This window comes from Mytilus edulis, chromosome 13, assembly GCF_963676685.1.
Source record: "Mytilus edulis chromosome 13, xbMytEdul2.2, whole genome shotgun sequence".
NCBI classification, from domain to species: Eukaryota; Metazoa; Mollusca; class Bivalvia; order Mytilida; family Mytilidae; genus Mytilus; species Mytilus edulis.
In genome coordinates, this window is record NC_092356.1 from 38,173,919 (window position 1) to 38,187,983 (window position 14,065).

Below are 14,065 nucleotides of genomic sequence, written 5' to 3' on the forward strand. Positions count from 1 at the left end.
ATCGACTTTAAGCGATTAAATGTAGATGTTGCCTTCTTGTTTATCTTAAAAGATAGAAGTTTTTTTTTTCTTTTTAAATCGAAAATAACAAACGCAAAATAAAATCAAGTTTGATGTACAACTGAACTATCTTGACAAAACTATAATTTGAAAGGTAGATTCAAAAACATTTGCTTGAAGAAAAAAAACAGAAACTAAAAATGTTAAATTCAAAAAAAGAAATTAGTTCATTGATTTAATGTTTTTTTGTTTAAATTTGAACAATAGTTTCCTACTTTAAAAGGTTCCTAAAATAACGTTTAACAAATACGTCACCAGTAAGGTAAACTTTATATTGGATACTGCGCAGCAACATCGGTTCTGAAAATATTTGAAAGGAACGTTATTAAGAACTTTTCAATTTTATTCCCCGCCATTAAAAAAATCGCAAAAAAATCGTTAAGTATCATTTCATGGTCTGAAGGTTTGGAAGGATTTGAGTGAGTTGGAAGGATGCAGTTATTTCTTGTATCTATGTTGAGTTTATTCACACCACTGGTCGAATAGATATCCTTAGCTGTATTTGGCAAAACTTTAAGGAATCGACGACCTCAATACTACAACTTAATATCGTTTGATTATGTAATTTATACGTGTTTCTCGTTTCTCGTTTTCCTATAAGGAATTTTCGACAAAACAGGAAGTGACGCATTTTTTGTCATGCGCACGAAATTGGTTGGCAAGAACCATTCATAAAAATCGTAATGGCAGACAATAGTAATTCTATCTCACCTGAGCAGTTATACTCGTCTTATGTAAACTCCTTAACACCAGACTAAGCTTTTATACGCTTACGGCACAAAATCATAACCAGATCCTTATGTTTTGACCGATAAATGGAGCACAAACCCATGCACCTGGCCTAATTTGACCTTCGGTGATATTTATGGGTATTTGATTGACACACCTTCCATCTACACAAAAGACTCAATGAAGGCCTACAAGTCATTAGAGGCATACAAGTAGGTATTGTTTCCTCATAAATATTTTTAATTATCATTTTAAAAGACTTTTACCGACAGTATTTACATGTAAATTTGTAATTACCCTTCAAAGTTCATGGTTCACAGGTAGCCATTTGCATAGTTCAAATGAGATTGTTTACCCCACGTGATATCCATATATGGTGATTTACAATATTGCTTACCTGTACAGGTAAATCTTTGAATGAAATACAAGTTAATCAATTTAATAATGAGGTATGAGAATATTTCTTATATAAGACCAAGCTAAAATGTGATTAAGATAAAAAATATGAAATTTACTCCAAACATTATAATTTATCATAGGTTTAATTATTTCATTCATTTACAATACACATATTACAAGTACATTTATATATCAAGTCAAAAAATGTACATTAACCTTTTATTGAAAAAAACAAATCACATTTAAAATGATTTAAAATAATTTATGTTGTTCTTACTTTGAGGAGGCAGTCCTACCAAAATTATAATAATTTTGCAACAATATTTTATTTTTTGTTGATGTAAAATTATTTATATCCTTTAATTTTTTTCCAGTTTTGTTGTTAGTGGACATGTACAGGTTGTGCTTACACATCAAGTATATGATGACTCACCTTTTATTGCCATTAAAGCCAAAGTGACGCCATCTCAACGTGCCAGGGAAAAGCCACATCAACCCTGGGTCTACTTAGATAAAGCCAGTGCGTCAGTGTATTGTGCACACTGTACATGCATGGCAGGGTAAGTTAGATTAATAGTATTTTTTTTTATTAAATATAATATATATATATGTTTGTGCACAAGCATGCTTAATTAATCTAGAATTACTAATAGAAAGTAAACATAAAAAGATTTCATGCTGTAAGGCATATAGCATTATTATTCTTTGAATAAAGGAATTAAAAGCAAATAATAAATGTATAATACTTTTTTTTACTAGAAATCATAATTATATATTTAAAAGCATTCCGCCATTATGAATCAAAATAAGTTGAATACAAAAAATAAGGTGTGATGGGCCTCCATCCCAGACCATATTTTCCTAACAATTATAAACAGTGTGTGTGTGCACACTGCAAAAGTGCTGAGTCAGTTACAATGTATGATGTGAATAATGAAAAATATTTCTCTTTTATAAGCTATTTGATCTTAAATACTTATCATTTATTTTAATCTTTCAGGTGATACCTGCTACAGTGACAGAGATTTGTGACAAAATCAAAGGCAAAAGAACCAAAGAAGTTGTCTCCATTCAAGCAGATGGCTCATCTTTTCTTCCTCAACCTGAAGTCCTTGATGAACTATATGCTCTGGTACCAAATGCTGCATTTTTTACATCAGTGACAGCACCCTCACAGATTGTAGAGAGTCAACCAGTAGCAACTTACACAGAAAAGTATCCTAAGCTAATGCAATCACTACAAGATCCAGACATTTCAGACATCAACATTGACAGTCATTGCAAAGACATTTTCTCCGGCTACTTGTGTTCAGACTACCAAGCTACAAATTTAGAAGCCGCAACAAGGAAACAAGCCATTAGCCCACTATGGTTTCAACACCGTATGGGGCGTGTTACAGCATCTAAGGCCCATGACGTTTGGACACGCAGAGACACCACATCACCTGACGTTTTAGTAAAGCGCATTGTTGGGTATTCATCATATGACCTGTCAAAAAAAAGCTGCTGTCAAGTGGGGAGTCGACCATGAAGAAGAATGCAGACAAGCCTATATCACCAACCAAAGCACACAACACATTGATTTTGAATGTAATTTGTCAGGTTTTACTATTAACAATCAACACCCATTCTTGGGAGCCAGTCCCGATGGCATTACCAACTGTCAGTGTTGTGGTAAAGGACTAATTGAGATTAAGTGCCCATATAAGCATAAAGACATTACTGTTATGGAAGCTGCATCATCTGATAAAGACTTTTGTTTGGACAAGTCTCTTCACCTCAAGACCAACCACAGATACTACACACAGGTTCAATTCCAGATGTTCATCCTCCAACTGACATTTTGTGACTTTGTTGTCTACACTAAGTGTAAGCCTTCACCCAGTATAGTAAGAGTGCCCATTGATGTGAACTTTTGTCATGCCTTAATAAGCAAATGTGAACTCTTTGTGAAGACGTATGCAATAAGGGAGTTAGTCACCAGACAGCTGGAAAACCAACAACAAGCCTCAACACAACCACCAGAAGAAAACAACAACGAAAAAGAGACATGGTGTTTATGTGCCGAACCAGAATACGGCAGAATGATCAAGTGCGACAAATCTGAGTGTCCGTATCAGTGGTTTCACTATAAATGTGTAAATATCCGACGAAAGCCAAAGGGAAAGTGGTATTGTTTGAGCTGCAGTGAATAGACTTGTACTGAACATTGTGTTATTTTGACTTTGTTATGTAAAGATTAATGCTAATGGTTGTAACCAATGTATTTTGTGGGTTTTTTTTCTGTACACATATTGTCTCATTACTGCTTGCAAGATTTATTGTGATAAAACTTAACAAGAAAGATAAAGACCAATAATAAATAAACATCATTTATTTTATCATAACACATGTACATTTTTAATAAAGTTCACATTGCACAGTTCTAGTGTAATGGCAACATGGTATACATGTATCATTTCTTGAGAAGGGTAAACTTTTTTCAATGTACATATATCAAAACTATTGTTTTATTTAACCAATTCTTTTTTATTTCATACTAAATTTGTACTTTCGGTTATTCCATATCAATATTGAAATAGTAACTGCTTTGAAATGTTTACATAAAGTATATAATATGTATTTTTCTTTTTCATTTATATATCAAAAGTACAATCAGTAAATCAAGACACAAGTTTAGGATGTAAATTACACACTGCTGAACATAATGTAACAGTACTGTCTGAATGAGGCACCAAATAAATGCTCATATTACTACTTAAAATGTTGAAGTTTTTTAACTGTTCAATTGTCCTCTCCACATGAATGCGCACATGGGCAATTTTTCTTGTCTGTTCTACTTCTTTTGCACTAAGTTGGGATTTACCTTTAGTGAAAGCAAGAATTACTAATGATGAATGGCGACTAGCTAACTCCTCTGCGATTAAAAAACCTCGGTCGGCTAGAACTTGGTCCCCATGCTCTAATTTATCAAAAAAAACACTTCGCTGAGTTATAACTTTGTCTGATGTTCTACCTCCAAAGGCTTTTGACACAAATGATATTGCACCGGTAGGTTTTATGGACACTAAAAACTTGATGGTGTTGTGATGTTTATAATTCGACCAGGTTTGTGCCCTTGCTGTTAAATTTGCTGGTCTTTGGATGAATACTTCGAAACAGTCTATGATGCTAATGCACCTTGGATATGAAAGTTTAAATACTATGGGCATGTTCTTAATGAGATTGTCTTTATCAGGCCACTGCACTAGAAATGACAGTTTTTCAGCAAGTTTTGGAATACCTTTGTTAAATATATCGGATACAGTAGTGACTGACACCTTGAACCGATAAGCTATATCTTGGTGTTGAATGTTCAGTCTCAGCTTCATTAAAATACACAATAAAATATTTGACGGAGACATCAATTTGCTGGATGGTAATATTGTTAGGCAAAATGAAACTAACCACATGAAAATGGCTTTATTTGGCACACCTGTGTAAAATAGTGTTTTACGGTCACTGGATATTGCTTGGTCACCAAACCTGGAGTCAGTAACTTCTTTTCTTAGCGTAATATTTGATGCTTGTAACCTGCCAAGCTTTTCATGAAGCTCATTTTCAATACGAAGGGCTGCTATTTTCTTGATGCATGGACCATGTAAATCTGAAAATTAAAAAAATCAAATAAATGACAATGAAAAAAAGACAGTATGAAAATTTCACTTACAAGAACATAAAAATTCTAAATGTACATCACAATTTCAATACATCACACTCAATATCTAATATAACAAAACATTTCACCATCTTTATTATAAATAAATTATGCAAATAAGACAAAGCAAGATTTTAATCATTTCAATACCCAAATCACTGTGATGATTTAAGTATAGTCTAATGAGTCTCATAAAATACAAATTGATGTAATAATTTAATTGGAATACTTTGACTTGGTAAAGGTCTTCTTATTAATACAGTTCAACAAAGGAGTAGGGGCAATAAGGCCCTTATTTGGCCCAAAAATTACTGCATATTTAAAAGTTATCATACATATTTTAAAATTACTGAAAAGTATCTCAGGTAGAAGGTTTTCAGAAAAACAAAATAATTTTGGACATTAAACAAGTTACCATGGCAACAAATCATGCCTTAATTTGCATATTTTGTAAAATTTTGGGATTTTCCTTGTTTTTCATCAAATTTTTAAGTATATTTTCGATTGGAAAAGTATGTGCGCACCCAAGAAACAACTTTATATTTGGTGAGATTTTGTCAATAGTAATGATAAAGCTTCAGTTAAATTATTTTGTTGTTTCTTGGCTGCGCACGATGTTTCCACAACAGAAATAATGATAGAAAACTGCATAAATTCTGAATTTTCATCGTTTTTGTGAAAACAGTATATATTATGACGTAATTGTGACGTCATCACATAAGAATCTTAATGTTTTTCATTTATATTTCTTGACCCTATGCATTTCTAGAGATTATGTTCCAATTTGAAAAAGTTATCAAACATTTTATTTTCTTGGGCCAAAACCAGGCCTTAATGCCCCTACTCCTTTATAATTGCATTAATCAAAATAAGTGAGATTTACTATGAACACAACAAGCTCATAAAAGGAATGTTCTCGCACATTGATTAATTGGTAATTATCAATTATAAAAATTATTTAGTAAAAAATGCAATACAAATCATAAATAAATTACCTTCTGTTGTCTCTATACATGTAGGTGGTGGAAGGTTTTCTGATATGTCCAGAAGTACTGATGCTGCCTCTTGTTGATCTTTATCAGCCTCTCTCTTTTGAAATCTCTCAAAGCGGGCTGCACGTAACTGTCCATTTGTTGTTGTGCCCTCATATCCCCCCATGTGGATGGATGGGACATAGTCAGGATTTGTCTTATCATTGCTCTTCTGACCTGAAATGGAATATAATACATGTAATCACAAGTTATAACCCTAAGCAGGCATATGCGTTACAAACAAAATGAAAATACTCATTAAATAAAACTTTATAAAATGAAAAAAGTACACATATGCATGTAGTGTAAAAAAGAGACATTTAAAATCAACCTAAGGAAGTGTATTGAGACTATGTTAAGTAAATAGTATGTATTCTTGGCTGTGTCACTTGTTACTCACAAAAGCTAGCCATGAAAAATACAGAGACAGATGAAAATGCATGTTGAATTGGTTTTCTTTATCATCAGTTCTTTATCAAAGCCCCTTTCTACCCCCCTCCCCCTCCCCCACCCACCTTTTCATCAAAATAACCGGCTTCAACGGCATTTATGTACCCAAAAGGAAAATCTTTCAGGACATATTGAAAATTAAATATTCTCTACGGCAATGATAAAAAGAAAAAGTAGCTTACCAGTTATGAAATGTCGATAGCAAACCCTATCATGGTCTGCAGGCACACAGGGCTTCCCTTCAGGGCCTTCTCGCTTAATAGCTGAAATCCAAAGTTGTCTGCGTGTGTCAGGCTTTTTTGGTACTCGGTAAAAGCTTTTAGGGTCACCATTATTAAATATTGTTGTACATTTGATTACACAACAAGACACAACCATCGTAATTAACCGTTTATCTCATTATGATCGGCCTTACAATGTAAACAACTTTCTTGCCAACCAGTCGGAAGTCACGTGATTTCGTGACTTCACGGCGAAAATTCCTTATAGGACCGTTGGTTTTACACTAGTAATTTTGTGGCCCTTTATAGCTTGTTGTTCGGTGTGAGCTAAGTCTCCGTGTTAAAGGCCGTACATTGACCTATAATGGTTTACTTTTATCAATTGTTGTTATTTGGATGGAGAGTTGTCTCATTGGCACTCACACCACATCTTCCTATATATTGGCCTTTTAAACTTTTTTCTGATTTGAGCGTCACTGATAAACGAAACGGGCGTCTGGCGTAAATACAAAATTTTATCCTGGTATGTATGATGTGTTTATTTACAACCACTGGGTCGATGCCACTGCTGGTGGAGTTTTAAATCCCCGAGGGTATCACCAGCTCAGTAGTCAGCACTTCTGTGCTGACACGAGTTATCATTGATATGGTCATATTTATAAATTAACTTTTAATTTTTGAAATACTAAGGCTTTAATTTTTACCTCAGGAATAGATAACCTTAGCTGTATTTGGCAAAACTTTTAGGAAGTGTGGTTCTCAATGCTCTTCAACTTCGAACTTTATTTAGACTTTTTAACTTCTTAATCTCCTTGTCACTTGAGTTATTTAGTGGTGACATTTATTCTCAGTTTATATCACAGCAGTTTAAAGTCATATGAAACGAGCGAGTGGTGAAAAATAATGTTTATCCAATTCTTGAAACAATACATGTAGATATCATAAACTTAGTCCTCTGTGCACGATTTTATCATTTTTACGCAAATATATCGTATAATCGTCAATTTTTTTTCTGTCTATCTGTTATGATTTAACAAATATGGCTGCTCATTAAATGCCGTGTTTTGAAGCCGAAGTTTACCGATTGTCACCTTATAGTAAACAAATAACAAAAAGCATGGGTATTGAGCACGTGTTTAACATGTACAATCAGATAATTGTTGATTTTAATGACAGATCCATGCGTATTGCGATCACCGGATTTTTACGAGGAGGATCACGCTCAGGTCACTATGCATACGGAAAAATATGTCGGCGAATTGCTTCCTGGAAGCAAGCAATTAAAAATAAACAAACTTCTTCTAAATGTGGACAATTAAAGAATTTTCCTCAGAAAAAAGTATATGTACATAAGTTGTATAATGAAAACTATCCATTTAGTTATAAAAAAACATTTTTTTTTAATTTGAGGTTTCATATGACTTTAAATTTCCAGTTAGCACGATGTTGGTGTTTGTATTTGCTATCATTTGTAAGAATTTTTCTAGTTCGTCAAGGCATTTCATGTTTCTATGTGGCATGTAAAATGACTCGATAAGCAGCTCTTTTTTGTCTTTAAGGTGTATGTTTATCCATTCTATCTCAAAATTGGTGACTAGACTAGAATGTTCAACTGATATGATGGACTAAGATAAAGACTCCCCCTCCAAGTGTTCCCCTGTCGTTTCTGTAGACGTTGTAGCAATATGGGAATACTTCACTGGATTTGATAGCTTCTTTATTGCTGTTTTTCTCCTTTGATCCAGGCTTTTGTTCCACAGTTGATATCACCTTTTTCTGTTCAAGTTAAATACATTATTGCTGTGTGTTCTACTTTTGTTACTGTAATTTTTGGAATTATTTGTAAATTGTTAAGGATTGTGATTTTAGTCGTGGGCTGCTGGTCTTTAAAGGTCGAATTTTCTTACAAATGTTCGAATGAGATATCATGTGTGCATGTGGTTTATAGTAATTTGATGTGGTCAGTTCGTAGCTGCTAAAGATAAAAGATGACACATTTATACAGACGGACGCCTCACTTTGACAAGGGTTTTACTGGCGGTCGGAATACAAGCTGTAGTGACCATATTTCTATTTCCCAGTGACCCTTGTGGGATGATCTATGGAGAAGTTCACAAAGTTCAATACATCATATATGGTGCCGTATGTCACATTCATCGCAGTTCAATGTTACTGGGTGGTCGCATAATCCACATAGGTATATGCTCCGTTATTTCCCCCTAGGCCAGAGTTTACTTCTATATCGCATCCTAGTATAAGCAATACAAGTGAGAGGTGTTGTTTCACAGTTAATGTTGTTGTAAATGTGATTGGTTTTCTGCCTGTTGTTGACATGTTTTTATTTAGTTCACAGGTGAGTAGTTGTTGATGTCCCCATGTTTTACAGGTTGTTAAGTTTGTTCCCATGTTGTACAGCAAGCTTGTTAGTAATACGATGTTGATTACATTCATGGTGGTATTGTACTTATATCAACAGTTGTTATTTCCAGGTGAAGAGGTTTAGTATTCACCATTTTGATTGATGTATGTGATGGTATTCTGATACTGCTTAGTATGTTCAAGATGCTTTGTGTATTCAGTCCTGGTTTAGCGCAGACTAGCCTGTGCTGACCAGGCGTGAAAAACACGTGTTACCACCAGTCTTATGTAAAAATAATAATCTATCATGGTTTAGATTCGCTTCAAGTCATATTATCTGAAAATCGGAGAGCAATGATAAAAAGTGTATAAAAGTCTAAGAAAAAAAAAATTAAAATAGGGTTTAACCTCTGTTAAAGAATTGTGGTTGCATATCAATGAGAGTACCACTTCAGTTAATGTTTTGTATGTTTAAAATTATAAAAAAAATATAATGGGGTAGGGATATTTTGCTTAAATTTTCATATCATGTACTATTCTAAGCTTCGGCAGCATGCATTTGCAGCACTGCATGAAATTTGGGATAATGTAATATGCTCAAGAAAGGTAAGAGATTTCTGCCCATCTAGTGATAGAAGTATGCAATTTGTTCCTTAGTAAATTGACGCTATATGATGCACTTCTTAATTATTGAAACAAGTTGCTGTGAAATACATTGTAACATATATATTCATTATATGCCTTCAAACATCTTCAAAAAAAAATTAAAAGTAGGGGCAAAGACTGGTCAGCTCAGGTAGAATATTATCAGACATTTCATCATTCAGATTAGTATATTGTAACTTAGCACATGGTTTTCCCAGAGTATACATGTAATAAACACCATTGAACATTGAATACCAATCGATCATCAACCTTATCCTGATCCTCCTCCGTCTTGTCGTCATTGTCATTATCATCAAACATTATTTAGCAGTGGCAGATACAGAAATTTTATAAGTGGGGGCCCACTGACTGCCTAAGAGGGGGACCGCTCCAGTCATGCTTCAGTGATTCCCTACATAATCAACCAAATTTTTCTAACAAAAGGAAGTACCCAGGCCCCCTGGAAAACCCTCTGAATCCGCCTCTGTTTAGTACTTAGTATTTGTTAATTATCCAATAAGCACAGGGAATTATAGAGTAAGAGAAAAGGCTGGTCGGCTCAGGTAGAATAATGTCTTTAGGTAGGCTGACATGTCATCATTCAGACTAGTGCCTTGTAAACTAGCACAGTCATGTTCTTTTCTCGAGTATGCATATAATAAATGCAGCTTGACATTAGACAATTGTATCTCAATCTTATTGGCCAAGTGACAAAAAATCTGCTATATGAGGGTTTTTTTTCATTGTCGCATTTACATGTATCCAACATGTCTATTCATTCATATTTTATAACACTGCTTCATTTTTTTTATATATTTTTTGAATAATTTTAATTAATGACATTATAAAGAGAAAACTTTTGTATGATAATAAGTTTATTAATAAATGATTACAATTATTTTGCTCAAATATGAAAATGAGATTAAGATGAAATACTGGTAGAAACATTTAAAAGCATAGGATGTCAAATTACATGTATGCTAATAATAACTTAATGCTTGTCTGTGTTGCTTCTTGAGAAAAGAGTTGTTCTCTAGATATCAAGAGTTTGTAAAATTTTGAACCTGGTTTAAAAATGTGCACTGCAATTAGTGTATGCTGTCTTTGCTAAAATTGATACTAAGTGAAAAAGTCAAAGTTATAGATGAATATATAAATTTGGTGTAAATTTTCTTGCTTTTCAAGCATTCTTTTCTAATGACGAGCATTGTTTTACAGTTAACCTTCAATGACGATACAAACAAACAGATGGCAACAAAACTTTGTTCCAGTTAGGATTAAAACCAAAAGTCTTAAAACTTAATTCGATTTAAAAAATCAAAATTATGTACATACTGTATTAATAAAGAAAAGTTTTCCATCTAGTATAAAATAAAACAAACACATATAAAAAGGTCAAGGTTCATTGTCTCTTTTCTTCTTGTATTGGCCAATATCATATCTACTAAATGACATAGCTTGTGCAGATGTACCCTTATTCTGATTCAAATTTACTTTTTTCTGTTTTGCAATTGTTCTGATTGGTTGTAAATGAAACGGTTTCACCTCTGGATTTGATGAAATACTTCCTGCTTCAGCTGTTGATTTTGGTTCACTATCAGGGCTCTTTGTGTGATCTTGATGTTGTAGCTTAAACTTTTCAGTTTTCCTTTTAGCTTCAATTTTACGAATGGGTTGGAGAAAAGATGCATTGTTCTCTTCCATATCCCTTTGCTGTTTTAAAAGAAATGTATACTCATAACAGTAGAGGTAATTTTGAATGATACTTAGGCTAACTTTAATTATTCTAAATAATAAAAATAAATTAATATTTAATGCAGAAACATTTTTTCATCCTCCAATTTTTATTAATTTTGTAACCCATTTGTACAGTTGCTTGAGTATTATTAAGCACTTACACCATTCACAAAATATAGAAATACCATTTTTTCTACAACTGGTCAACTTAACTAAAGGATAGAGATGGGAGCCTGCATTGAGTTACTGGTAATTAAAATTAGGTTGTTTGATAAAAACTTATACATGACTTGATAGCATATTTGTTACTTTCAGGGGACATGTTTTATTAACAAACTATGGACATTCCCATGGGAACCAACTATGTCCCACTTCTTGCCAACATGTTTTTCCTTAATGCAAGGACAACATCATACAGGAGCTTATTTATTAAGAAAGAATGAAAATTAGCTAGCATTATCCTTTAACTTTACTTTGTCCTAAATAAATGATGTCCTATTACTAAATAATGCAAATTTGGTGACTATGTTGAACACATCTATCCCAAATGAACATTTAAAAGAAATATACAACAGATAAATCAGCCTGATATCTTGACCTATGTCTAGAAATTGACAATGAGGGTCGCTTCAGAACAACTTTATAAAGAAAAAAGAGATGATATCAGTTGTGAGTTTTCCATTTTTGTGTGACAACATTCTAGCAGCAAATACATGTGGAGTATATATCTCTCAGTTATAAACGAGTCTAAATTGAAAACTATGTTCAAACCTATGACTGCGTTGGATAAAAACCGCAATTTTTATACGTGTGCATGTATTTCTGTTGTAGAAGGGTTTAAATACAGCACAAACAACATTTTCCAAAAGTATATTTAAACAAAACACATTTGACTAACAGGTCGAACAACTGATCTTCTTTAACCCTGCTGACTGCCATTAACGATTGCCAAAAAAAATTGATCAAAAGATGTAACAAAATGGATCTTAATATAAATTTAATACTAAACAGAAAACAACTAACTTGTGGCCATGATGTTATGCCACAAACATAAGGTGTTAATACTTTTTGTACACCAGATCCCGATTTCGACAATAAATGTCTCTTCAGTGATGTTAGGGATCGAAACAGTATTTGGAAGGCCATATAAAATGTACCCTCATTTTTAGATAGACTCTTGAATTTTAAGAGTCAATATAGGATGAACAGATCATATAAACCGGAGGGAAAATATGATACAAGCCCTTAGTTATATATATATATTCCAAGGCTTGCACTTCCTATCATTATATGATTTCCTTGATTTAAAATTCTTTAATTTTAGAAATTATTGGATGCATTTATTATTATATTTGTTGATCAAAAGATCAATACCACAAATCATAGCAGTGCTGACGTGCAAAAAGACAAATCAACAGATGTATTACTATAGAGAATGGTGAACGAGTAGGCAATGCCTTTATTAAACAAGGCATTTAATCTTGCTAGAGCATTTAATCTTGCTTATAATTGTTTTACTCACAAGATAATAAAATCTAAAAATAGACAAATCTGAAAGAAATTGAGTTATAGAGTCTGTATCATATCTTTGAAATAGAGTTACTCAGAGCTATATGTTGCTGTTAAAGTAGTATGTGAGTAGAAATGAAATATAGTCAAATGTTTTCAAGATGTAGTATAAAGTGCTATTTTTCAAGCTGCAGGATATGAACAAATTTTGTTTGGAAAAAACATCATTATGTGAATAGATAGTTTACTAAATGATGAAACTATGAACCATGAACTTAGGTCAAGGTCAGATGAAACCTGCTATACTGACATGTACCTTTAACAGTCGTTCCATATACCACATACAGTTGACCTACTGCTTATTATAAATTATGATAAAAGGACCTAATCATGTAACTTCCACCTTGATCACTGATCCATGAAAAGAGATTAAGGTCAGATGAACCCTGTCAGACAGACAAGTAGACGTTGCAAAGAACCCATATACCAATATAGTAATCCTATTACTTATAATAAGTATGAAATCCACACGACAAAAAAAAAATCTCTTAATATTTTTCAAGCAGTGGCTGAACTATGTAAAAGAGGTCAAGGACATTGGACATATGACAGACAGAAACCTCTAAACACAGAATGTAAGGAATCTGCATACAAGATAAGAAGCATCCAGGTAGTTTACCTTCTGAAATATAATGATTCACTTCCGCCACTGGATAGTTATATCTATGTCTCACAGAGACAAAAACTCATAGAATTTTGAATTAAAATATGGGAAGGTAGCTCTTACAATTCTCTTTTATAAACCCAGATTACTACACCATAGCCAAATTTCCCCATGGCTGTTTACATGAAGAATTATATAAATAAAGGCAACAATAGTATACCGCTGTTCAAAAATCGTAAATCTATGGACAAAAAAACAAAATCGGGGAAACAAACTAAAACTGAGGGAATTAAACGCATTAAATATAAGAGGCGAACAACGACACAACATTCAAATGTAACACACATATATAAATGATTTGTCACATTGTTTCATTCATACACTATAACAACATTCTAAAACAAGAATGCATCCATAGTACATGTATGCCCCACACTCACTATACCATTTTCTATGGTCACTGGACTGCGAAATTGGGGAAAAACTCTAATTTGGCATTTAAATTAGAAAGATCATAGCATAGGAACATTAATTCAAAGTTTCAAGTTGAAAGTAAAATCACAAA

At 33.1% G+C, this 14,065-nt stretch overlaps 2 protein-coding genes and 1 pseudogene across 2 annotated transcripts in view; 1 reads left to right on the forward strand and 2 right to left on the reverse strand.

The window, feature by feature from the left end:
• Positions 1–665: 665 nt before the first annotated feature.
• Positions 666–3,566, forward strand: LOC139500288 (uncharacterized; annotated as a pseudogene).
• LOC139501247 (uncharacterized) lies at positions 3,547–6,826 on the reverse strand. Its single transcript, XM_071290268.1, has 3 exons — positions 6,549–6,826; positions 5,881–6,093; positions 3,547–4,834 (listed from the first exon to the last, which is right to left on the reverse strand). Exons 1-3 carry the CDS (start codon positions 6,742–6,744, stop codon positions 3,852–3,854), a joined length of 1,392 nt encoding a protein of 463 aa, XP_071146369.1. The 5' UTR covers positions 6,745–6,826; the 3' UTR covers positions 3,547–3,851.
• A 3,621-nt stretch (positions 6,827–10,447) lies between these two features.
• Positions 10,448–14,065, reverse strand: part of LOC139500289 (uncharacterized) — a 74,152-nt gene continuing 70,534 nt past the window's right edge. Inside the window, exon 53 of the mRNA XM_071289031.1 lies at positions 10,448–11,303. Coding sequence (XP_071145132.1) covers positions 10,986–11,303 — 318 coding nt within the window. The 3' untranslated portion in view covers positions 10,448–10,985. The remainder of the gene's footprint in view (positions 11,304–14,065) is intronic.

Coding starts and splice junctions, on each gene's coding strand:
- LOC139501247 (XM_071290268.1), bottom strand. CDS start 6,744: ATGGTTGTGTCTTGTTGTGTAATCAAATGTACAACAATATTTAATAAT. Junction 6,094..6,548: donor CTATCGACATTTCATAACTG/GTAAGCTACTTT, acceptor ATTCCATTTCAG/GTCAGAAGAGCAATGATAAG. Junction 4,835..5,880: donor ATGTATAGAGACAACAGAAG/GTAATTTATTTA, acceptor TTTAATTTTCAG/ATTTACATGGTCCATGCATC.